This window comes from Drosophila eugracilis, unplaced genomic scaffold, assembly GCF_018153835.1.
Source record: "Drosophila eugracilis isolate 14026-0451.02 unplaced genomic scaffold, ASM1815383v1 contig_2154, whole genome shotgun sequence".
NCBI lineage: Eukaryota > Metazoa > Arthropoda > Insecta > Diptera > Drosophilidae > Drosophila > Drosophila eugracilis.
In genome coordinates, this window is record NW_024573038.1 from 456,933 (window position 1) to 480,580 (window position 23,648).

General features: G+C 45.1%; 3 protein-coding genes across 4 annotated transcripts; 1 reads left to right on the forward strand and 2 right to left on the reverse strand.

The window, feature by feature from the left end:
• Positions 1 to 1,068: 1,068 nt before the first annotated feature.
• LOC108116749 lies at positions 1,069 to 1,993 on the reverse strand. Its single transcript, XM_017228768.1, has 3 exons — positions 1,887 to 1,993; positions 1,513 to 1,827; positions 1,069 to 1,404 (listed from the first exon to the last, which is right to left on the reverse strand). The coding sequence occupies exons 1-3, from the start codon at positions 1,950 to 1,952 to the stop codon at positions 1,189 to 1,191; spliced, it is 597 nt and encodes a 198-aa protein (XP_017084257.1). The 5' UTR covers positions 1,953 to 1,993; the 3' UTR covers positions 1,069 to 1,188.
• Positions 1,994 to 2,262: 269 nt separating this feature from the next.
• On the forward strand, positions 2,263 to 2,905 carry LOC108116753. Its single transcript, XM_017228771.2, has 2 exons — positions 2,263 to 2,340; positions 2,399 to 2,905. Exons 1-2 carry the CDS (start codon positions 2,263 to 2,265, stop codon positions 2,903 to 2,905), a joined length of 585 nt encoding a protein of 194 aa, XP_017084260.2.
• Positions 2,906 to 9,643: 6,738 nt separating this feature from the next.
• LOC108116752 (circadian clock-controlled protein daywake) lies at positions 9,644 to 10,993 on the reverse strand. Of its 2 annotated transcripts, none has more exons than XM_017228770.2 (5): positions 10,909 to 10,993; positions 10,471 to 10,560; positions 10,260 to 10,413; positions 9,917 to 10,200; positions 9,644 to 9,843 (listed from the first exon to the last, which is right to left on the reverse strand). In XM_017228770.2, exons 1-5 carry the CDS (start codon positions 10,991 to 10,993, stop codon positions 9,644 to 9,646), a joined length of 813 nt encoding a protein of 270 aa, XP_017084259.1. The 2 variants fall into 2 exon arrangements, with proteins under 2 accessions (XP_017084259.1, XP_017084258.1); XM_017228769.2 differs by having other exon boundaries at positions 10,471 to 10,563.
• Between the last annotated feature and the right edge of the window lie 12,655 nt (positions 10,994 to 23,648).

The window sequence follows — 23,648 nt, forward strand, 5'->3', positions numbered from 1 at the left end:
GAAAACAAATGCATTGTGCGCATTGGGTCCAGGGCCGGGATTCCTGGGCTTAGCACAATAAAATTTACCTTTTTACACCTCTTTTTCGGTGGCTTTTGGTCAGGTAATTGATAAAAGTTGTTTGGAGGAGATTTGTCCAGAGATTTGTATTTCCATTCCCGGCCTATTATCGTTGGTAAATGAAATTGAAATTTTATTGGAAATCATCGAGTCGGGGAGCGAGGCAGGGGCGCCGAGAACTTTTTAGCATTCCCCATTGTTGCTGTCGTTTTATTGCTTCCTCAATAACACCGACACTGCATCAATATGCCAATCGGCAAATGACCAAATAACCAAATCCAAAGCTTGGCAAACTCAAACTCGCATAAATCATACCAAGTGGCACCTTCAATAGGCTAAAAAATAGCCAAAAGCGTTTTTAAATTCGCAAACTGTCACTGGCGGATCACAATAAGCACGACACAAGTCACAAACATTTCATTGCGAGTATATTGAATAATAATTTGATGGTGAGGCCCTTTTGTTTCTCCCGAAATCCAACTGCCACGTCCTCCCACTTTAATTCAATTTGAAAATGTTGCAAAAACCCGAAAATGCCGAGTGTCAGAATTCGAGAGCAGCACGTCCAGATTCCGGCATTGATTAATATCAAAAATTTAATTCGTTTTGACATTGATGGATTCCCGGGGAATTTTGAGCCAATTTAGAAGAGATTTTCATCTCATATGAGATTGTTTCATTGATTAAATCGCAATTGTTTTTTAATTCATCTTTAATTTTAATTCGATCTGTTTGGTATCCGATTTTTATTTCATGTTTTACTTTAAATCCATCTGCTCAACGAGTTTCTCAATAAAGAACGTTAGCAATGCAAATTAAATACTTGAATTTTTAATGCTTTAAATATTCGATTTTGAATGCAAATTTGTGTTTATTGCCCAAAGTAGGACGTGAAAGTAATGGAAATGTTAAACATTTTTAGGGCGACTGGTAGCTGGGCAGCTATATCCCAATATAAATCTCCTACTGAACCTGAACCACTCCAAGATTTGCTCTTTCTGGGGCAAATTTATTTGCTTGCTTTCTGGGTAACACAAAGTGACACTGAATAACATTAAGTAAATACCATTGGGACACGCGACGGAACTGGGTGGCTCATCCCGGGGCAGAAACGAGCCCAGCGGTTCTTTAGGCGATCTTGGGTAGCATTGCGAAGATGCCGGGCCTGACGTTGTTCACGTCCTGGACGACGAACTCTCCTCCGAAGTGGTCGTTCATGATCAGCGTGCGCTTCTTGCTGGCGTCCAGGTGCATGGCCTGCCAGATGATTTCGAACTCCAGCTCGGGCAGCATGGCGGTGGTTGGGTCCTCGGGCCACCAGAACTTGTTGATGAAGTAGGAGCCCTGTAATGGACGTTTTAAATGAATGCGGTGCCAATGGTATCGGCCCTAGAACGGGACCGAAAGTGGACGGAGGGTCAGCTGGAGCCCCGTGAAGAGCACTCCACTCACCTTAGCGATGGGGCAGGTTTCGACGATGTTTCCGAACTCGCGGATGAATCCGTGGACGAAGCGACCCACTGGCGATTTGTTGGCGAAGCCCAGGATGCGGCACACGTTCAGGGTGGTATTCAGAGTGGTGGTGTAGAGCGGGTCCAGCTTGTTGGTGATGCGCACCTCCAGGTGAATGTCCACGTCGTGCAGCTCCTGGTGCACCTCCATGGAGAAGTTTAGATGCGGGTCGCTGCTGTCGTAGACCACCTTGTGGCTGACGAACTTCTCGTCGCTCCACATCTTGATGTCCTTGAACTTGGGCCGCATCATTTTCTGGAATCAATCAGAGGTGGGATTACTCTGGTGCCCCCATTTGCTCCTGGAGCTCTTACCTCGGCTAGGGCGCCATGGAAAATGGCAAGAAGGATGTGCACCAGCACCAGGGTGTATATCAACATTATGGAACGATTGCAGTAAACTGACTTCTCTGCCACTCTCGGCAGGCGGAGCCCTATTTATATGGAAATGTCAATTTTTGAGATTGATCTTATCGAAAATTGACTGAGCATTGAAACACCTGAATGCTTTTTCAAAGTCCATCCACTTAGTTGGCTTAATTCACCATGGCCACGTGTCCCATACACTGGGCATCTGGGCCTAATGTCCGGACCACTTTGCCGGCCACTGAGGCCTGACTAATCTTAATTGCTTTCATATAAATAGTGACTAATTGAATAAGGGCCAGTCCCAGTGGATAATTGGAGCAAGATGCGCGAGGTGTTCACCGGAAGCTTCTTTGCCGTTGGCCTGATTCTGGCGGTGTTCATGCCCATGACCGGAGCCTGGGTGAGTTGTGGCGGAACGGCTTGAGTCGAGCCATGGGTTGATTGACTTTTGTCGCCAGCGCTCCTTCAAGGTCATCCTAACGAACGTTGACTTCGAGGCGAACGATAAGATCGTGGACCTCAGGGTGGATCTGCAGAACGAGTCGGGAGACTCCAAGCTGAGCATGGAAATTAAGACTTTCGAGGAAATAGAGGATGTACAGCTGTCGGTAGACGTTGGCCTGGAGACGGACAAGGGGAACTATTCCACCCTGATCAACCGCACCCTCAACTTCTGCAAGCTGATGAAGCAGCGCAACTCGGACCCGCTATTGCGTGGCATCTACGACGACCTGCTTAGGCACGGCAACCTCTTCAAGGACTGCCCTATACGGCCTGGAACCTACAGCCTAACCAACTACAAGGTGGACGAGGAGATGCTCCCTAGCTTTCTGCCTGAGACCAAATTCCGGTTCAGCATGGTGATTTCGAAGCCCAAGGTCGGATTGATCGTACGGTCCAACATCTACGGGCGCATCGACAAGTCCAAGGGATTCGACAACCTCAAGAGGTTCAGTCTCGGTTGAGATATGTCTAAGTTTCTCCCGGGATCTTCTGTACTCCCAGGAGACCCAATAAAGCTGCGATTCGCGCCCAAGTCCCCCCTGTTTTAGTATTCAAGCTGCCTTTTGTCGCACGATTGACGTCGTCATTGTCGCCTCATCTTGTCCTCCGCCCCCTGGCAATCCTCCTTCTCCTCCTCCTCCGCCGCCTCGTCACGTGTTTGCCTGCTCAACTGCGAAATTCGCATGTTTACCCGACGGTGACAAGCTGTCTGCAAGCAGCCACCGGCAGCGCAATTGATGACGACGATAATGGCGTCGGAGGGGCTGCCTGATGAGCAACAGACGACAATGATTTAGAGTGTGTGTGGAGCGGTGCCTCTGCAAATGCATATTCCGGTGGGCTGATTGGACTGATATCAGTCGGGTGATGATGGTAAGTACTCATACACACAAGGAAAATGCAAGGATTGCATCTTTCATTTGGAAAACGAGAGGAATAGGTTTCTCCCTGGCACTTGCGATCAAAAACTTGAAAATTAAATTCTATTATTGAGCAAAATAGAAGAACCTTCTTTAAATATATCAAGAATCGGGTTTTAAGAAACTAATTTATGAATATATTTCATATGATTATGGTTAACCCATTGAAATATTTGATCTATATTTAGAATTATTATTACCACAATGGATAGGTTGGAAGTATATTATTTTGATATATATAAAAGAACACGATATAAACCTCACGGAGACATCCAATTGATCAAGATGTCTTTACCCATTAAAGAAAGATAAGTACCAGCGGGAAAAGTGACTTCTTCCGGTACTTAGATAACTTTTTCTTCAGTGAACAACCGCATGACTGGTCCATGTTTAACTATCCAATATTACCCATCCAGGCCACGTAATACGCCATACAACTGAAGGAGCGGGAACTTTCCCACAAGTTTGGGACGATAAAAACTTGCGAATATTTAAAATTTTTCGCTGAGCACAGACCTAGAAAGGGGATCTCTGGGCTGCTCCCATTCTCCTGCCAGCGAATTTGCAATTAAGGATGCACTGCACATTGCCGTAGCTGAGAGTCGTTGACAGCAGCTGAAGTCGTAATGAAGGCCCATGAGTCACTTGATGAGAACGAAAAAAGCAAACAGTTCTACCCACACCATATATCTAAACGGAGTTCGCAACGAGGGCGATAAATCTTCCGTAGAAAAGTGCAATAACTTAGAGGAGAGCGGTTCCTTTGAGCTTCCCGTTCAGTACATAATTTCGGGGCGCGAACTTAATTGCGCGAACAGTACACGTCAGAGCGTTACTTTGAGTAATGGATTCGGCGGCAGAAGCTGAAGCGGTCGGCATTAGGTCTAGAAAATTCCCAGGTTTATATGTGAGTTTCATTGAGCGGCAGTTTGGTTCAGTTTAGGGCCAATAAAAGCGAGTCGAGTTCCCAAATCCCTTTCCCACTTTCCACCTGTCGCAGTTGTCCTTCCACCCCAAATAAAATTTATGCAATTTTCGTTTCGTTTCGGTTGAATTGTCCAAATTAAATTTGTTATATAAAAATGTTAATTTCTGGCCGACCTGGCCTCTTGCCTCGCTTATTTTCTGCATTTGCTGTGGCTGGCGTTGTATACGCATTTCAATTATCGACATTTGAGTGACTTTTATTGAATTTATTTGGTTCGCTTCACCTTCGGCGTTTGTCCGGCGAGTGAATTGAAAGCCGTTTCGCGCTTTTTCAGCTTTAAGGTTATCAATTATTATTGTCACATTGCCGCAGATTGATTTGGGTTTTCGGACTGGAGCTTGTGGTTAACCCAAATCGTGAATTCCCATCAGGTGCCCAAATAAAACGCGATTCTATTGCCATTGCCGGTTGAAATCCGTTTCCAAATTGCATTTAAATAGAGTTCTTGTGGAATAACCGGCGCATACATTATGCCAGAAAATAAATTGAGCTGGGCTAACCCGGGCCCTTGTATCCGCCGGAGAAGAGACGCGAAATGGGGTTAGATATGCTAATTGATCGAAAGGAGGCGGGAATATTGATGAGCCGCACGTGAGTAGCGAAAGAGTCTTAGCCACAATTATAGATCCGGCATTATTATGAAAGACAGTATCCAGTTATGATTTGGTAAGTTCGTCGACCCGCTCATAGCCTCCTCCCTTGATTATATCATATGTCTTTCCTGCAGCGACGCCGCCTACATTTTAATGGGATCTCCGCTAGACCTTAACCCCGAAATCGAGTGAGCCCGAATGCCCAGTTCTTTGGGTTAGCAAAGTCTGGTTTGGCAGCGATCTGCAATCGAAATCACAGCGGTTGGCCCGAACTCAACTGGAATGCAAATGAAGCCCTCGGGTGGCAAGCACTCAGTCAGTAAAAAGAAAGGCGAAAGGGCGTTAAACTATATTCGAAGTCTATCCGGCTCTAAGAGCCGTACATTCGAAGACCTAATGCGTGAAAATTGTGACCGCCCTGGGTTCAATGGCCTGGCGAAAGTTTCTCCTCCCCAAAAGAGCTTAAGTGAATTGAAATTTAAAGTTTTTACAAATGCCGCGGGCAGGGGGAGGCGTTCTAGAGATTGTTCAACTATGAAAATCCACTTATAAAAATTATGTTAATTGCATCGAGTGGGAGGCAAGGCGGGAAAAAGGATTCTTATTAAATCAGGACGAGCCGAAGGACTCGAGCTGGAAATAAAGGATGAGCCATAAGTAGCATAACTGACAGACAATCGGCAAACAAACAGATTGCCAAAAATAACAGGGGACGATAGTGGGCAACAGTTTCCCAAGTGAATCTTAAGAAATCCCCATCTTCGTTTGCCATTCTTTCGTGGCAGAGGGTGGAGATTGAGGCAGTGAAACCCCTTCGACTCAGCTCAATATTTGCACTCCGAGGCATTTGCCAGCTGAGAGTTAATTTCACAGTCTTGCCAGCTCTTCCCTGTACATCATTGGCTCGACTTCACTCGGGCTCAGACATCATGAAGGGCTAGGCAAACAAAGGCTGGGCAAATTTCGTAATCAGTTTTGGCCAAAGTTCTTAATGCATTTAAAATAAAGTGATATCTCTTGCCTTCTATTAAATGGAGCCAAGAGTCCCAGTGCTGACTCCTGCCGCGGTCCACACTTAAAATGCGTATAAAAAAATGCCCTGGATCGAAGGAATTTATTTGGTCTTGCACGCAAATTTTATGCTCCTTAGAGCCGTCGGCGATGGCGACGACCAACTTATTGCAATGGCTACAAATTTTTACATAAATTTACGCTATGACAACGTCTCCTTCTCCCAGCTCTCCTGTTGTGCTGGTCCTGCCACGTCTTAGTTCGCATTCTCGTACATCTTCGCATTATGCAAGGGCCTTTAGCAGTTTCCCTATTTTATGAGTTTTTTTAGCTTTCTGTTTGAGTTGTTTGAGTAACTTTTTTCAGGTGGAAATCCACTTTCAATTGTTTGGGGATCTGCCTTTGGCATCCTGGAGGTTTACATATTGCTCATTTCAGCATTTCGCCGGAGAGCTTTGGGCGTGGTGGGTGGACTGGGCTTGCCTCTTCTTATTGCCGCTGCCTGTTGAAGTGTAAACATTTTCGCAGAAGGTGTAAATAAAATCTGGTAAGGCGATGCGACTGCCTAGGGCGTCTCCTGGCATTTGAGCACCCTGGCATCCTTGGCGGAAGTCTGCTAAGCTGCTGCCGCTCCTTGATTGCTTGTTCCGTTCGCGATTGGTAGGTCTGTGTGTCAACAAATTTTCGCAAATAAGCTAAACATTCGGAATATTGATGGCAGTTTGTGAGGGGCGGTCTCCCATCCGCCTCTACCCTCTATTCCACTCATTCACTTAAGTCCACTGCGATCCAAATGACAATGACCAGCAATTGGCGTAATGACCTGGCCATCGATTTGGCCGGAAAGGTTGTTTATTTTTACGAGATTAGCATTAACGCAGCGGAGCTTGTTAAAGGGGGTCGAAAATTGTCAGCGGACACCAAACCGGTGCGTTATATTTTCCACTTACGTGTGTATGCAAAATTAATGCCAACAACTCAATAACTTTCAATAAATGAACAGCTCGTCTGCACAGTGGTTTGACTTTGTTTTTTATAACGAGCTAGTTTTATTTCTAGCTAGTCATGGGGATTAATACTATCTGTTAAGTCACTATACTAAGTTAAATATCTACTATTGTAATAATAGTACTTAATCTTTTGTTTAGTTCTGGCACTGTCACCTAGAAATAATCCAGAATTAACTTAATTCCCTATGTCATATGCTATGAAATCGTAAGGGAATCCTTATCCTGGTACTCCCATTGCCTTCCCCAAGCCAGATTACCACCCCCCATTACACCTCGCCAGCTGCAGGGGCGCAGAGTAAGCAGAGGTCTCCTGTGTGGTGTCTATTTAATTACAATTGTCGCTGTCGCCGCAATCCGTGTCCTGTGCAACGGCAACTGCAATTAACGCACTCGGCCTTTGGGAGCTGCATGCTCGATGCAGGCCGCAGGATGCAGGATGTTGCTGGCTGGGAGCGCAGTATCAGAGTTGACTGTGTCTGGGTCCTTCCACGGCTTTATCTGCGTCAAGGGAGGGTAGAGTTGTGGGGCTGGGCGATTATTTTACGCTCAATTATTGTTAAATATTTCACAAAATGCGAATATTTATTTTAACACGGCAAATTGGCCCGGTTCGAGCTGGTGTCATGTCCGTGTTTCGGTTTGCCGGCCGAGTGTCCTAATGAGATTGCAATTATTTGGCCATAAATTCGTATTATTTGGGCTTTAAAGTTCATGCACTCCTGTGCTGCTGTGTGGCACATTTTTAGGTCGATGTTGTTCGGCATGTTGCTGCACTGCCGGAGAATTAACCCTTGTCAAATGACACCACTTAATTTGAAATTATGTATTAATTAATTGGCCCATAGCAGTGGACATTATAATTAAATGTTTAATTTATGGCTTCTAATAGGGCCGTTAGTCAAGGGTGGAGCTGTACAATAGGAAGGTTCGTTAAGAGGGTATATCCCCGGATGTGTTTTCTATACTCTTGCAGAGTTTAATATATTTGATCACTACCGTTTGGAGGGTGAGTATTAGCAATTCCTTCCTTATTAGCTTACAAAACTGTATCTGTAAAAACTTGAATTCTCGCTATTTAAGTCGTTTATATGATTTTGAAAATCATCATCGAACAATTTGCGCACTTTAATAATTTTACTATACATTTTATTCCTTTCAAATTTTGATTAAACAAAGCTCCAACGAAAACGCTAACCAGGCAATGTTTGAGAAATATTTTACGATTTTTCAGATGTCATATTTATATATTATGAATGTACTATAATTGATTTTTTATGTAACCATATAGATTAGCTATTGTATAAATTAATACATTAATATCATATTTGGGAATATGAATGTGTTGCATGTAGAACGACAACACTTAGAATTTTACACAGATTTGGTAATACTCGTCCCAATTGGGAAATCAACATAGTTTGTAAAATGTTTAATACATTTTATTAGTTTGTTTAATGATAAAAATCCTTTAATACACATTTTAAAAAAGTTTAAAGTCTCGTGGCATACTTTTAGGCTGAACAAAACAAAAGCCAACTCAAAACACGGATTGTTGGGTTCAGCGGCGGGAAAAGGGGTTAGAAGCCGATGCTCAGGCACAGCAAATATTGGGCAACATTGGCTGGGAATATTGAAATACTTTCGGCGACGGCGACTGTTTCCGCACTTTGAGCCCGGACACCCAACTCCAGCATAGTTTTTCCTTCCGTGTTTGTCTTCTGGCTCTATCTGCTCCCCTCCTGTCGTCAACTGGTGGTCCTTTCGGGGATGCGCTAGGCCCTCCATCAACCACCCTTTTGCGGGCTGGAATCGTGCTGTTGTTTGTTTACCTTGTGTGCAAGCTGCATTTTGAGGCCGCCTTCGGTCCAGGAGTCGGCGAATTTATTGCAATCACGCACAGGATTTGTCGCTTTGGTTTTGTCCCGTCTCTACGAGAAATGGTGAAAAAATGAAAAGCCTAAGGTCAGGGAGAAAGGAGGGAAGAGGCAACCAAAAAAAACCGCAGAATTTTGCAACTAAATGCCGAAAACGCAATGCGCATTAAATTTAAACTAATTGTTTGGCATTTGTAATGGCCGCCGCTGCGCCAAACGTTTTAATTGCGGCTGCAACATCAGCAGTTGCAGCAAATTATTGGCAGGCTGCAAACGCAATGGCCGAGAAGGAAAAGCGCGAATAAAAAATGTAAATTAATTTGGGGTCTGAGAGACTGTTTTTGCGGCAATTAATTTGAACACGCGGCTCCGCCTTTGTTTCTGGTTCAGGCCCTGGTTCCGGTTTTGACTTTGCCATATGTGCGGTTACCCTCACGGGGAGTCCCCACCTCCTGTTCATGCACCCCTGTGGGTTAACTGCTTTATTTGCCGAATGCAGTTGTATAACCAGCACTTTTTATCGGACAGTCTGCGCAGTGACGTCTATCCTGATATATTTACCACGACCAGGCCGAACAATGTCTGATTAAGGTGGCGCCATTAGTTCTTTCACTTTTCTCTGCTAGACCACTTTCCTAGGACAAAGGCAACAGTTGACCGACACTAATGCCTTCGAGAGGAGGCAAAAACCATGTGTGCTGCACCATATAAAAAGCCGCATGAAGTTTTCCCACAGACTTTATTGGCTGGACTACAGCATTACCTTGCCCGGATCCCCATTCCCACATTCTACAGACAATGTCTCATTTCGGCTTCGGCTTGGCCTTCCCATAAAGCTGTTCTGGCGTCGGGATGTCACTGACAAAGAAGTTTGCCGGAATGAAGTGGAATATCTTCTTCAGCACGTCCAGAAGAATATCCTCAATGGTCTGGGTGATGACCGTGTACAGGGCATCGGCCAGCATACGCCAGTTGTCGTTGAAGAACTTGTTGGTGCTGTCCTCTGCGGTCAAAGACATTTAAAGGGGTTAAAGGCCATTCTTGGTCCTTGCATTTTTGGAATTGCAGCCACTTACCCAATTGCTTGTTGCCATTAAACAGGTTGGAGAAATATGACTTGAGGCCATCCATCTTGAAGTCCACATGGAGGCTGGTCACGTTGTAGAAGGTGAATCCTCCCTTGGAGTAGAGTCGCGTGTTCGTGTGCATGGTGACCGTCATGTTCTCAGCGTCTAGGAACACCTGCCCCTTTCCATTCAACGGGATGAGCAGGATTCGACCAAACAGGCTGTAGTTCGCCTGAAGCTTCATCTTTGGCAGCGTGAACGTGGTCTTCCAGCTGTAGTCCTTCTTGAAGACCCTGGAAAAGTGGTGGTGGATCACAGCAGTTCCAATGCGTAAAATATATCTTCCACTCACTGGCTCTCCAGCACGTTGGTGTGCCCGAATCCAATGATCTTGACGTTGGCCAGCTCCACCTTGAGGTTGATCGCGTTGCTGTTGCCCTGCGTTATCCGGATACGGTTCAGGTAAAAGGGGTCGAAGCTCTTGATGCTGGTGAGCCCGGGAATGCCTGGGAATCGGTAGCAGACTGTGAACAGAGAACCTCCCACCGCAGGACTCTACCCACCGTCGTTGAGCTTGTCGAACAGCTGCTGAATGCTGTGGGTCGAGCAGTTGACAAAGTCCTTGTCGGCTATCCTACACTCTTTAATGTAATCTGCTGCGGTTCGATTAGAATTGATTTCAGTTCAGTTCATTTCGTTCGGTTTCGATCCATATTGGATTCGGATTGGGTGCGAGAGATCGAGTGCGAGTAAGGCAAACAAAACACACACAGAGAATTCAGAGAAACAAATCCGGTTTAGTGGTGCAACATTTTTGGCGCAATTTGAACAGCGAGTTTCAGCTGCTGGGCGGGTTAGTCACGTGTGTGTGTTAGCCAAGACCAAGGAGTATTAAAGCATTTAAGGACATGTGTTACAAGGACAGGCGACACTTATTGACTATAATTAGTGTAAACCATCCTCCGATCTCGATGTTTTAATCCCAGGGTTGACCCACTTACGCGGCTCTTTCAGAAATCCGTCGTCTCCTCGAACTCCGCAGGTGGCCAATGCCACCATCAGCGCAATCCGCTCCAAGAGTGCCATCTTCGTATTTGGGGTCAATATTTGAAGAACTGACAGCACTGATCAATGCCGACCAACGTCAACGAGCAGCAAATGAAAACTGAATGAAACCACTTGCGATTTTCATATTTTCTGCGCGGCATTCGTTTGGCGGAAAAACTTGATTTAAGCTGCTTGTGAAATTTCGCAATCCCATCGTCGTCGTTATCGCGCACCGCTGGTTAGTTGGCCAATTGTGGGGCAGCCAGCAGAGAACAGTAGTCCGCCAGCTGAGCTCTTGCAGTCGGATTGCTGCAGCCGCAGATCCATTTCGTCATCGATCTCTAGCATCGGATCGGATCGGATGGCTGCGGGGAAAAGGCGGGGAAAAGTCTTCAATGAAACAAATCACGCAAGTGCCGAGCTGTGCCGATGTTGACACTTGACTGCTGGAATGACTGCCGAATGGGTTGCAAGTGGCCAGTTGCAACACAGCGAGCACAAACAGTTCTATTGACGGTTTCGAATCAACCTTAAGCTTTGCACTCCTCAGGTAAAAACTACCAGAAAGACTGAGAGCTGGCCAGCAAGTTCAAGCGAATTACTGTCCATCAACTGAGGTCTTAGGTCCAAGGCAACCAGGACTGCCTCGGACGTGGCCAGACCAAGTTCCATATATCAGGATAGTTGTCAAAGCAGACCCGTCTATTCCACTTGAAAGCCTTTCAAAAAGGATGCGAAGAAAAGCTCCTTGAAAAAGTCAGCACTTTTTCGTTGCTCCGAATCGGCAAAGCAGTCACCCGAGTTGTAAGGAGTAGGAAATATTATTTATTGAAGTCGTTTAGAAACTATTTTTCGGGGAGAAAGGTAAAAACTGAATTGCAATGAAAGTTTAATACTTAAGTTTAAACCCATATAAGATCTCCTCAAGAAACTAAAACATTCCATTGGCTTTTGGTACTTCCAAAAGGGACTAGGAATGGGTATCCCATTTGGCTTATCCCAGAATAATCATCAGTGAGGAAAAAGGCCCTGACAGTATAATTAAGTCCTAAAACAATGAAGCAAAAATCTCGGGTGGTAATCAGAGCAGCTTCCCAAAAAGTTTGTAAGGGGTTGCCTTTTTGGGTGTCCTTTAAAACTCATAACGTGTCCGGGCGTCTGGCTTTAATTCCAATTCGAAGTCAGGCTTCCCATGCAGCAAAATCCGAAAAATTTCTGGCAAGTTAATTTGCATGAAGTGGAGTGGCAAACAGGAAAAGGGCAGCGAGACAAATAAAGGCGCAACCGGTGAGAGAGTTCCCCGGTGGGGAAGAGCAAATATTAATCCGCAAAAAGGAATTGTCACAAATTGTGTGTCCAGGGCCTTCGTTTTTCCCAGCAGCGTAGTCCTTGTCCCTTTCGCAGGGGGTCCCATTACCGCCGGGCTCTTCGACCCCTTTTCGGCCAGGCTGCTGTTCCTGGAGCTTCTCCGTCGCTCCGTTTTTTCGCTGTTGGGGCAAACAACAGCTGCAGCCGGACCAAAAAGGACAAAAGGACTTCGGAGTTGGAGTGGAGGGTAATGAAAGGGAGTGGGTTGGGTCTCGCTGATTGTTTCAAATCGCAAGTTTGGCTTACCTTTTGGGGAATTAATTTGCCAAATAAACGCTGACAAAATGCAGGCAACTGGGCAAGGACAAAGCCAGAAGGGCTGGCCGTTGCCAGAGATCCAACTAATAGGATTTTGATGATAGTTGCTCGGCTGTGCTTCCTTTTTGCCCTAGCACACTTCTCCTTCTGGTGTTGTAGTGCGGCTGCCATAATCAATTTTTGGCCAGTTTCTGATGGCCTCTACCCTCCCTGCCCTCTGCCCCTCGAATCGCTGAGATGATTGTAGCCCGTGACCCATGAAATGAGTTTTGCCATGTGTGAGAGCAGGACGAGGGCCGGGTGCGCCACGAAGTGGGTAGAGAAACGCCCAACTGAGCCGCAAAACCAAAAGCTGCGGCACATTTTGTATTCATGACTTTCTCTCTTTTCTCACCCTCCCCACAACCCACAAACCTAAATGCCAGGGTTACGGACAACACATTTCGTGTCCTTTCTGGTACATGTTACTTGTCTCCTTGGAAACATCATGTCTTGCGATTTAAACAAATTCCAAATTCCAATTTCAAATCGGTTTTCAGGGATAAAAATCACATAGTCTGTCTAGTAGGCTAAGCTTGTGACAGAAAAAAAGCTGAAAAATGCAGTACTACACTCTTTTATACTCTAAAACTATTTCAAAGATTTAAAACGGAATGAAGTCTCTTGGAAAACTGTTATGCTGCAGCCCTGACAATAATAAATCTCCCCGAACGCTTTCCCCTGTTTTTCCCTTAGCCCTTTTTATGTGTCCGAGATTGTGGTGCATTATAATTAATTTTGGTGGCCCAAATATGTAAATTTTTGATTACGAGAGCAGTAAACAGAAATGGAAAATAATATGCATAAATGTTACGCATACGCACTGTCGACGCATGCAGGTTTTCAAAAAAACGCTTTCTGTCCCTCTAAGCGGCTTAAATTGACAGGTTTCCACAAAGGGGATACTGGAAGGAGGGGTGAAAGGTGAGGAGGTCCTTCCTGCTCATCGAGAGCATGTGTGACCATTTCGGACGCCGTCCAGCGAGTTTATCAACGGAACTGCAACTTTGACTCGTTATGACCGGGGAAAACTTTCTGTTCTGCCGTTGTCCTTCGTTAGGATTTTTTATTCGCGACTTTTCGACTGCAACTTTCAATGAAATTCCATAATAGTTTCTGTGAGCGCTGGCAACTTTGCATAGATTAGCTGCAAACAGAATATAAAAAGCAGGAAGAGCGTTGAAAGGAAAAAGTTGCCTGCGGCATAGCGCCATGCTTGACTTTTGGTGAATTATTTAATTAGCGAGCAGCGGGGACAACTTTTTCCAAGTGCTTAATTAATCACTGTGGTTTTTGCCTTTTACTACGAATCTGCTATTTTTCACAGTATTTTTTTTACTTTTCACTAGTAACTCTCATATGAAGAAACGAGCAGTTCAATTTCCCAGTAAGTCTGTAAAGTTTTCATTTAAGCAAACCGCGTCGTATACTTAAACTGTTTATAAACAAAATGCCAGCCTATATGACTTTGGCTCCAAACAGAAGCTCGACAAGAAAGCCAAGTAAATTTGCCCAGGCCAAACAGAAGAGCTCGACTAAGTCTACGCCCAAAGAAAACCTATTAGTTGTCTGCTATATGAAACTGTCGGGCCGAACCTGGCAACTAAAACTATGCACATGACGGACTGGGCCAGGACAGCCTGAGCCGAAAGCCAGGAAAAGTTTAGAATAAACACCAGGAGAAACGTCAACATATCCATGTCTATATTCACATAAGTAGACAAATGTGTGTTTGTTCTATGGGCCGAGTTTGTGGCAAAGTCATCACCGCCATCTTAGGGCATCATCATCTTCGGGAAACCCTGGCAAATAATTTGAAAAATCAACATCTGACATTCAGACGCCGCATGGCGACAATTTGGACCAAAAGAAGACTTGCCTCGAAGTTTGCTTTGCATTTACGCCACCCACATGCCACATTCCACTTCCCCAGTTCCCAACCCAATTGCTGCACTGATGGGTTGGCCTTGAAAAGTCAGATTTGGAAAACATACTTTTGCCATTTTCGAAAATCGCACTTTGGTTCCTTGTTGGCTCCGTCCTTGTTTGCGAATCCTGCTGTTGTTGCTACTTGAGCACAGAAGTAGATGAAAGGCTTTTGGGTTCTGGGTTCGGAGTTCTGGGCTCTGCCACGGCGCAGACCTGAACGCGAATCGGGGTTGTTGTTTACTGTTTATTTTAGCGGCGTGTGCGGTATCTTTTTTGCTGCCATCCGACTCCGAACCCGTGTAGCTCCCAGAGCTCGAGTGTGTTTGCCAATTGAAATGCTAGACAAAGTATCTATGTGGGGCTGGGCGTGGGCTGATGATGATGTCGATGAATGCCACAGATAGATAGATGGATATGGATGGGACAGCTCGGCGGCGAGAAAGGCGACCACTGTTTCAAGAGTTGAAACAACAATTGTTTTAAAGTCGTCATTGGGCATTATTAAAAAGTATGTAATGCCTGAAAGTATGCAACATAGTTACATTTCAAGCACAGAATGGCTTTTCTGGCTTCTTCTCTTAAAGTTGTATTTATTTTCATTCTGTTCAGACTTTCTGTCTTTAAAACTTGAATTCTTCTAACACTTTTAAGAAAAATGTGTCTGGTACCAGTTAGATTCAACCACTTGAGAACAATGAAGGGGCGGACTATTTTATCAAGATCAGAAACATATTTCTACTATTAAAAGTGAGGGACCTACAAGGTAACATAAGAAATGTGTAAGCTAAACTTTAGTTCTAGAAAACTTCGACTTTAAATCTTGTTAAGCTATTAAGACAGAACTATAACCGTTTGTTAACTAACAAATAAAAAAAAACATATTCTTGCAAAAAAAGAAACCTAGTTCTGCAGCTTTCAGTTTTCAGATTTCTAGTAAAACATTTTACTATAACGCATTTTATTATTTGAATTGAATTTGGTTTTCTAATGGACTAAACTCGAACAACAAGTTGACAAAGAAACAAATAATGCTGTGAAAAAAACACAGTAATCTTTAGTTTCCAGTTGATTAAACAAAAGGAGACGAAACTAACGCTTTGACGTCACTTTATTTGAGATATCCCAATAAATAAATGTCAAAAAGTTCCGTTCTGCTAGTTCAAATAATTCCCACGACGACAACATAAAATTTGCTTATGGTTTGGCAACGAAAATTTTATGCTGAGCGCGTGAAAATTAATTAAAATATTCCCTTGTAACTGCCAAGCGCCGTCGGAGCATAACTGAATTTTAATTGAACGCAATCAATGCGAATTTATGAAAGCCCTGGTCCACCCACTAGGCCAACCATTGGCCCAACCACTCGTCCTCCCGCAATACCACCTGCAGGCATCCGGACTCCGATTCAAGCCGCTCCAAAGGCTCCTGGCAATTGGCGTTAATTTGTCTGTCGGGAAAGTATTGAACAGAAAAATCAACTTCACCTTTCGGATTTCAATCCAACTGCGACCTGCTTAGAGGGGAAGACGGGACAGGGATTAGGACATTGGAGAACTTAATTAAATGCATGGAATTCGTTTTGGGCCGGCTAAAAGGTCGAGGGGTGCTCATGGTAACCCAATGAATATTTATGCGTGTTAACGGATTTCGAGCAGTCTAGGAATATCCACTGAGTGGGATATCATAGTTGGGGTTGCATGTGAAATGCAATTAAATAAATTTAAATGCCGACTCAGCTCGCCTCGAGGGCCCTTCGAATATTTATTCAGATCTTAAAGCCAGTAAGTGCAGGGCATAAAAATAAATTCAGAGACAGAACGGCAGCAGCCAAGTCGAAACGAAATAAATCGAGTAAAATCAGTGTGACAGGAAGAAACAATTTAAGCATGTTGGACAGGATAAGCCTTTGGAGAGCGGCCCTTGGGGGGGCAAGGTGTCTGTGACAATGCAGCACTGCAGTAGATTGCAGCCAAGGGGGATGGGCGGGCATTGCAGTTTACACACAGTTTGCCAGCGAGACATGGTCGTAGATTTGCCTGCAAAAAGGATTTGGAGAGCCAAACGAACCGAAAAGCGTACACGACACGAGGCGAGATGAGGCAAGATGAGGCGAGCTGCGGCAGGTTGAGCGGCGCAGGACGGAATGTTCTAATGCAATTGTCGCTCCTTGGTGCGTGCCCCGCTGCCTCTGCCTTCCACTCGCACATGCAGTTGCAGCCTTGTAAGCACTGGCCTGTGTCTGTGAGTGTAATTGATTTTATCGGTCATGTTAATTTTGATTAAATATGCAAATCGACGATACAAATTCTCATTTGTCGCCCACTGACAGAGTGAGAGCCGCTCACGTGCGAGTAGATTACCTTGCTGCTCGATGGAGGGGTGCTGGGGAGGGTGGACTTATGCCTGCTCTTTGCTAGAGATGGGCACGTGACACGTTGCAGGTACTGTTTCTAGAGCTAGAAAATTAGAAATGAATTCAAATTATATGCAAATACCAGATACCATTACGTTAATTATCAGCTTGATAAAACATGATTTACGGAAAGAAACATCTCCATAAAATATCTTTCTCTCTCGAATTAAAATTTACATCAAAATGTAGGCTTAATTTATAATTTAATAAATAATTTAATTAATACTAAAATTGTTTTATTAGTACAGAACAAAAGTAAATGCAGTGACGAATCCCTATCAGATAACTTTTGTTTATGACTTTACTATTACATTATTAACTAAACAATATTTTACATTTAAGATTTTCTAAGAAATGTTTATAACTTTAAGCTAAATTATCGAAGACACAAGAACAGGTAAGGTAACACAAAACTAATAATGCATGTTTAGATAAACGATGATTTACTAAAATTACGTCGGTACTAGTTAGACTCTGCATTAAAGTGGGTTGAAATAGTTGTTAATATGTATTTTATAGGTTGAAGAAGCTTGTGGAAGTCAGATGTAAGCTTGCATATGTAAAAGTAATTTGAGGAAGCGAAAGGGGAGTGGTATATTATTATCTATCCACGTAAATGAATCCCTGAACTAAGACTTACTTTCCGTTAAGGCAGCATGTTCCTCCAAGCCACGAGTCACGACAGCATCGCTGGTGGCAGGGCTCCATTGACAGTTATTATGTTACGGTATTATCTCGTTATTTATGCAGCAGATGACAAATGCAATTTGTTGTTTGCACACCGAACCTGGACCAGGAAGCATCGGGCATAGAGCCCGGCAAATGGCAACTGGCAGCCCCGAAAATGGATGCAAGCACATGATAATTTCCAATCATTTGAATAATCTCCTCCTGGCTAGCCGTTCTCCGTTCTCCATCTCCATCTCTGCCTCTCCCAATCCTAGATCCCGTCGATGTCCGTGTTCGCTGTGCGCTGTGAAAATATTAGCTTAAGAAAATGTCTAACGAGCTCTACGTGCTGCGGCATTCAAAAGTGTCTGCAACCCATTCCCCACCCCTGGACAAGCAGCCACTGGGATACTGGGCCTTAGGTGGGTGGGCGTTGGGCGTAGGGCGTGACCACGCCTATTAGCTTCGGTGAGGACATTGGTTGACTTTCGTGCGGTTTTTGTGTATTGATTAAAATTGCTGGCCAAATGCGAAATTGACACATGAGATGCATGGACAATTAGCAAGAGTTTGGAAAGGGCGAGACAGTGATGCGAGGGTAGGAGGAGTGTTTGTCTGATGACGGAGGAGGGGTGGTTACACCTTCCGATCTTTGCCCTAGCCATCTATCAGCGCCCCAAGCTCAAATCGAGAACGGACGTTATCTCTCCGCTGGGTGCATAGCTTGTTTGCCTATGTCCAAATGCCTAATCATAAATCGAAATCTTTCTTTAAAAGTGGAACGCGGCAACAACATTGTACGCAGGTATATATCTTATCGGGGGCTACGGACGGCTCTAAATTAAAACAGCCTTCCTTCGATCGCATATAATATAAATCGGAAAAGTATATAAACAAGTCAGCCCACCTCGAGTACAGTCCCCACCAGGGTTTACTTTTGCCCTCAGGTGTCGTCTTCTAGGATCCTTCTAGGAGCTGTATATCCATGCTAAGTGATGGCCTATTCGGGGAATCCCTCAAATGCAGTTATCAACGACTATTTAATAGTTCAGGAGGTCTTTTAGATGATTGATGGGGGAAGATTTTGAGAGTATGGTTGAGGGGCGAAAGGCGGAAAAGCATTTTTGACTCTGCTCTTCTGAGGGCCCAACTAGATTGAAATCGGAGTGGAAATACAAGTAGAAATAGACGCGCGGCAGATCTAATTGCCGTGCCAAGAGCCTGACAAATGATGGTGCCTGCCGGTGAATGTCCTCTTCCTGCCATTTCCTCACGAATGCTGCTCCCATTTTCACGCTGCAATTGTTGCCTATGGCCTTTCTCTCACCGGAGTGACGGACTGGCAGACTGGCAGACTGGCAGGCGGACAGACTGCCTCTGTCGAAATGACTGCGCAAAGGCAGCCTAGTCAAAAGGACCTGGATAGGTGTCCCTGCCCCCAGGGAGCCCTCGGATCCGAACAGAGCTGAACCGAACTGACTGAACCGAACTGAACTCACTGTGTGAATGGTGTCATTAAACGATTTTTCATTGCAAGCTGCCGCAGGTGAAATGTGTTCGTGTTGTGTGTGACTTTTTAGCGGTCCACGACCTTTGGCCCTTTAATCTCTTGAATCGCATTTGTGTTGCGGGAGGTGAAACATTTTTGTGCTTCTCTCTACTTGGCCGGAAATTGAAAATCAACTCACCTGGAGCGGAAATTATTATTTCTTTATTGACGAGTTTTCCTTACTGGCCCGCCCGACCGCCCGACCACCCCTTTCTATCAAGTTTTCCTCGTTTTCATCTCCATTTTAAATGAGCCATTACTCGGCCTCCATTCCGTTTCCCACAAATGCAGTTTTTGAATAGATTCAGCAATCATGACACGTAGTTTTTAATCAATTCTACGGGAAAATATTGCCAATATCTCATTAAATTCTTGGCGGTTGCTAATATTGTATAGCCGTGTTATCGTGGTCATTGAGGAAATGTTAGCCAAGATGAAAGATCTTTCGTAAGCTGTACTTGTGCTCGGATTTCCCTGTTTTGCAACATGTGCAAACACAATACTCGAGCTATCGATGTGCTATCAATGGGGAAATACTTATAAAGTTGCAGAACCATGTCGCCCATGTCATATAATGGAAATAACCCCCAAACAATGTCGGCAACAAAGTCAAATAAAGATTGTACTAGCCAGTCAAAGTTATGAAGGAGGCTTCTAAATTTAGCCCAGTGAGAGTGTCAAAGCTTTCCTTTCTGCGCGAGGAGCCTCTGTTGGGGAGACTTATGACCCGGACAGGTTCCAACTCAAGAAGTTTACTCACGGCTTATCGCACCGGAGAAGCTTCGACGGGGAGCCAAAGGGGTCATATCGATGTGTGTATATATTTTTCACTTTGAATCAAGATAAGATATGGCCGCATACTTTTGTACACCCGAAAGCGGGGCGCAACGAAATCGTAAAAGAAGAAATTCGTCGCCTGCTTACCTAGAATTAATATTTGATGGCCATGTGGCCAAAGCTGGTTTATATAACCACATAGTTACAGTCTAAGACGGAAATAGCCAGCCAGCCGATCGATAAGACAAGAAATGTGGGTTAACAGCAACGGGCCACAAGGTAAACTCTGGCGATCGATGGAAGGCAATCACTTGGGTATGCCACAGCACTTATCTTAGGTATGAAAAGTGGTCTGTAATGCCACTTTTCAAGATTAGGATCTCTGCTTAGACGATATAGGCCGATCGGAAATTTACAATATTTGATTATCCCATGAAATCGAATTCCCAATTCCCGTTTCCAAAAAAGACGGCTGCCATCTCTTCCTCAGCTAGCTTAGCGTTCATACGATCGGCATGTATCGAAGGTGCCCGTCTTTATCTTATCTCAAAAATATGCCTGGTAGGTGCCTCAGTGGAAGCGTGTACCTCGCCGATCGGCAACACATCCTCAAACATACGGTTTGGGGTTTTCTTATCGACGACCTTTTTACACAATTTCTATTGCCTCGGAGCTGTCACTCTCTGGAATCTGTGTTTGCTCGCTTCCGACCTCTGGGCTCTATCAAGATGGAGAGACTCTTTTTTCGGACCTCGCTTATCGGCTGCGTTCCCGAAAAGATATCGAAGTTAGCCTGGAATCCGCTGTTGTCCTAACCCTTCCCATTCAATCGCGGGACCATAGAACCACAGCGCTATGAACCCCAACCTGTTTGCCCTATCTACCGGGTGTATTAGACGTGTTTGTCCAGCACACATTCGTCATAAGTTCGTCATATCGGGCCTGAAGCCTGGGCATTCGATGGTTCCCACTGCTCACTCATCCGCCAAGGTATCGATAAGAGTCCCAATCCAAATCCAGTTATCTGCCCGCACTCACACTTTCGCACCTAAAGGTAAAGTAAATAAGAATCGCTCGCCAGATAAGGAGTATCGTATAAAAAGCAATATCTATGAAAATATGTCATTATTTCGTTATTGAACTCCGAAGTGCGCAGTGTGTGGTTGTGGTGCTCCTGGTGGATCGGACGCGTAGTGTCTATATATTGGTGGATTATAGTGCTGAGTTATACCAAGGTGTCCTCAAGGATTTTCCGCGATCGGCGGGTCTTTAGCAAGTAGAATAGCAGGCTTATCACATGTTTCATTCAATCCGCTGTGAGATTCTTCTATTCTACTTTCGACAACACCCGCAAACATCACCTCAGAACTAGTGCGATTTCAAGGTAACTAACTAACCGAAAGTAAAATCGAGAGTTTTAGCAGCGAACTTATATCGTAGCACATATCGTATATTTTTATCTGTCTTTGAGTTTTTCTCCCTATCAGTCTGCTGACTCATCACTTCCCCAAAACGGGGCGGAGTCTCTGCCGGTTGGAGCCCTGGCTTCGTGCTGATCTCATTGGGGACCATGTGATGGTCGGGCCGCTTATCACTGATTTAGTTGTGACTTTTGATAGAAACCTGTGCTGGTGAAATCAACTTGGGTCCGTCGCTACTTTTCCAGATAAGGAATCGTCATTCTTCCCGCACTTTATTATTGCTTTTATAGGGGTTCGATAAGCATTCACGGAGTTCGGGATTATGATTGATGAAACTGCCTACATTACATCCCTTTTGCCCATTTAAAGAAATCTCTGATGTGGAGCATATGTACATTCCGCTTAGTTAACAGCCCTGTTAGCTTTATCTTAGCCGAAGTCCACATTCGTTTAATGTCCCAAGCCAAGTTGAAGGCAATGACAGTTTAGTCCTCCCCTATAAGGCCATCTCCCCTTGACAGGATAAAAAATAAGCGCCTATATCCATGTCATTTGTCTGTCTGCCCCAGTCGCTCTGGCTCGCTCTCTTTTGACTTCGCCAGTCAACATAATGAAAATGCAATTAATTTTTTCCAGCAATTTCTTTCCCAGCTCCCATCCACGATTCTCAAAGCTGACGCCTCGTCTGTGCTCGTCTCCCGCCAGCTCCCACCTAGTCCAGCCCATCCCATCCCAGCCCGTCCGATGCTGTTGCAATATTATGACTCCTGCTGTTTGTTCCGACAGCCGGCTGAGCCGGGACTGGAGGGAAAAAGCGGCAAAAGAAATGTTTATTGTGAAGCATTTTCTATGGCGATTGCAATGCCTCTCTGCGCTTTCACCCGGCTAGCGCCAGCCATTCGCATTAAATGAGGAAACCAATTATTCGCGCTTATAAAGATTTACCGACATGGACCGGCACATACAGCCGAACAACAGTTAGACAGTTGGAGATATAGATGCGAGGGCTCCAGCACCAGCTCCATTTCCAGCTACAGCTTCAGCTCCAATCCCCTGCCCGACTTGCCTCTGTTTTTGTTTCGCTTTTAATGGGAGCACTCCGCTTGGCCGCAGGCTCGCTGATTAAAGCCGGGGATTGCGTTGCAGAGGGCCCTGGGGTGGGAGGAAGTAGGAGTCAGATGGATGCAATGGGAATCGGAGTGGAGCCCGATTCGATATGGGATATGGGATAGAGTCGAACAGCCGTAATTACTTAAAAATATACACAGCAAATGGCAGGCTTAGTAACGATTCCTTGGGATCCCACTTCCACCTCCTCTGCTTGGCCATCCACATCCACTTATCCCTAATGCGGCCACAATTTCCTGTTGTCCGAAAAACATTTTCGCAAGAATTTTGCTCATTTCTAATGGGAATTTTCTTGACGCGGCCAATTTGGGTGTGCACAATCGCCTGGCGAGACAAAGGCCTACTCAAGGGTCCCGTCTGGACATCCTTGTTGCGGGTCCTGCCGCTGGCATAACTTGTCATTTGTCTCGGACACTCTAGAGCGAAATCTCGCTGAAATTACCTTTCATTTTGTCATCAAAAACCACTTGAAGGGGGCATCCACCGAGTCGGAAGCTGGCGTCAGAAGTCGTTCGCCGGGTGTCCTGTCCTGTTCGGCCCTGGTCCTGGTCTTGGTCTTGGTCTTGGTCCTGTCGTTAGGGGTAGTCTGGGCCAGCCGCAGCAATTACAGACGTTAATGTCCCACAATCCCTGTCTTCCCCGTCCTGCCCTTTGGTTCTCCGATTTTGGCTTAAAGTCTTTTAGACCCGGCTTCCGGTTCGCCTTGGCTTGGCTCCTTTCGGCTTTTGCTTTTATCCGACCCTTTGTGCGATGCACTTCCTGAAACCGAAAGCGTATTGGGTGGACCTCGGAACTGGACGGAAGAAGCCATTCAGAGTCCAGAATCCAGAGCCGAGCTGAAACAGAAGCGTTAAATTAAAACGTAAATACCACTTAGCCGGGCTGTAAAGCAAGTGGCCGCGCTGGGTCCTACCTGTAATCAGTGGGTAATTAAGCGGAGTAGCGAAAAGTGAGCAGGACACCTTGGAATTGCTTAATTTGTGCAACCTGATTTAATGACTGTGCAGGGAGGGTTGCAAGAGTCGAGAAGAAGATGCTCCACCGCCCTGCGCAACTTGAGTCGGAAGACCGAACCTAATTTCATGGGACGCTTATCACGGGCCAAACTATAAATAAGCTTCTAAACATTCGTTTTGACAGCTT

Excerpts from the sequence above, each read along its gene's own strand:
- LOC108116749 (XM_017228768.1), bottom strand. The coding sequence starts at position 1,952 with ATGTTGATATACACCCTGGTGCTGGTGCACATCCTTCTTGCCATTTTC. Across the intron at positions 1,828-1,886 it reads TCCATGGCGCCCTAGCCGAG|AAAATGATGCGGCCCAAGTT; the intron begins GTAAGAGCTCCA and ends GATTGATTCCAG. Across the intron at positions 1,405-1,512 it reads AAACCTGCCCCATCGCTAAG|GGCTCCTACTTCATCAACAA; the intron begins GTGAGTGGAGTG and ends CGTCCATTACAG.
- LOC108116753 (XM_017228771.2), top strand. The coding sequence starts at position 2,263 with ATGCGCGAGGTGTTCACCGGAAGCTTCTTTGCCGTTGGCCTGATTCTG. Across the intron at positions 2,341-2,398 it reads TGCCCATGACCGGAGCCTGG|CGCTCCTTCAAGGTCATCCT; the intron begins GTGAGTTGTGGC and ends TTTTGTCGCCAG.
- LOC108116752 (XM_017228769.2), bottom strand. The coding sequence starts at position 10,993 with ATGGCACTCTTGGAGCGGATTGCGCTGATGGTGGCATTGGCCACCTGC. Across the intron at positions 10,414-10,470 it reads GTTCGACAAGCTCAACGACG|GCATTCCCGGGCTCACCAGC; the intron begins GTGGGTAGAGTC and ends ACCGATTCCCAG. Across the intron at positions 10,201-10,259 it reads ACCAACGTGCTGGAGAGCCA|GGTCTTCAAGAAGGACTACA; the intron begins GTGAGTGGAAGA and ends CCACTTTTCCAG.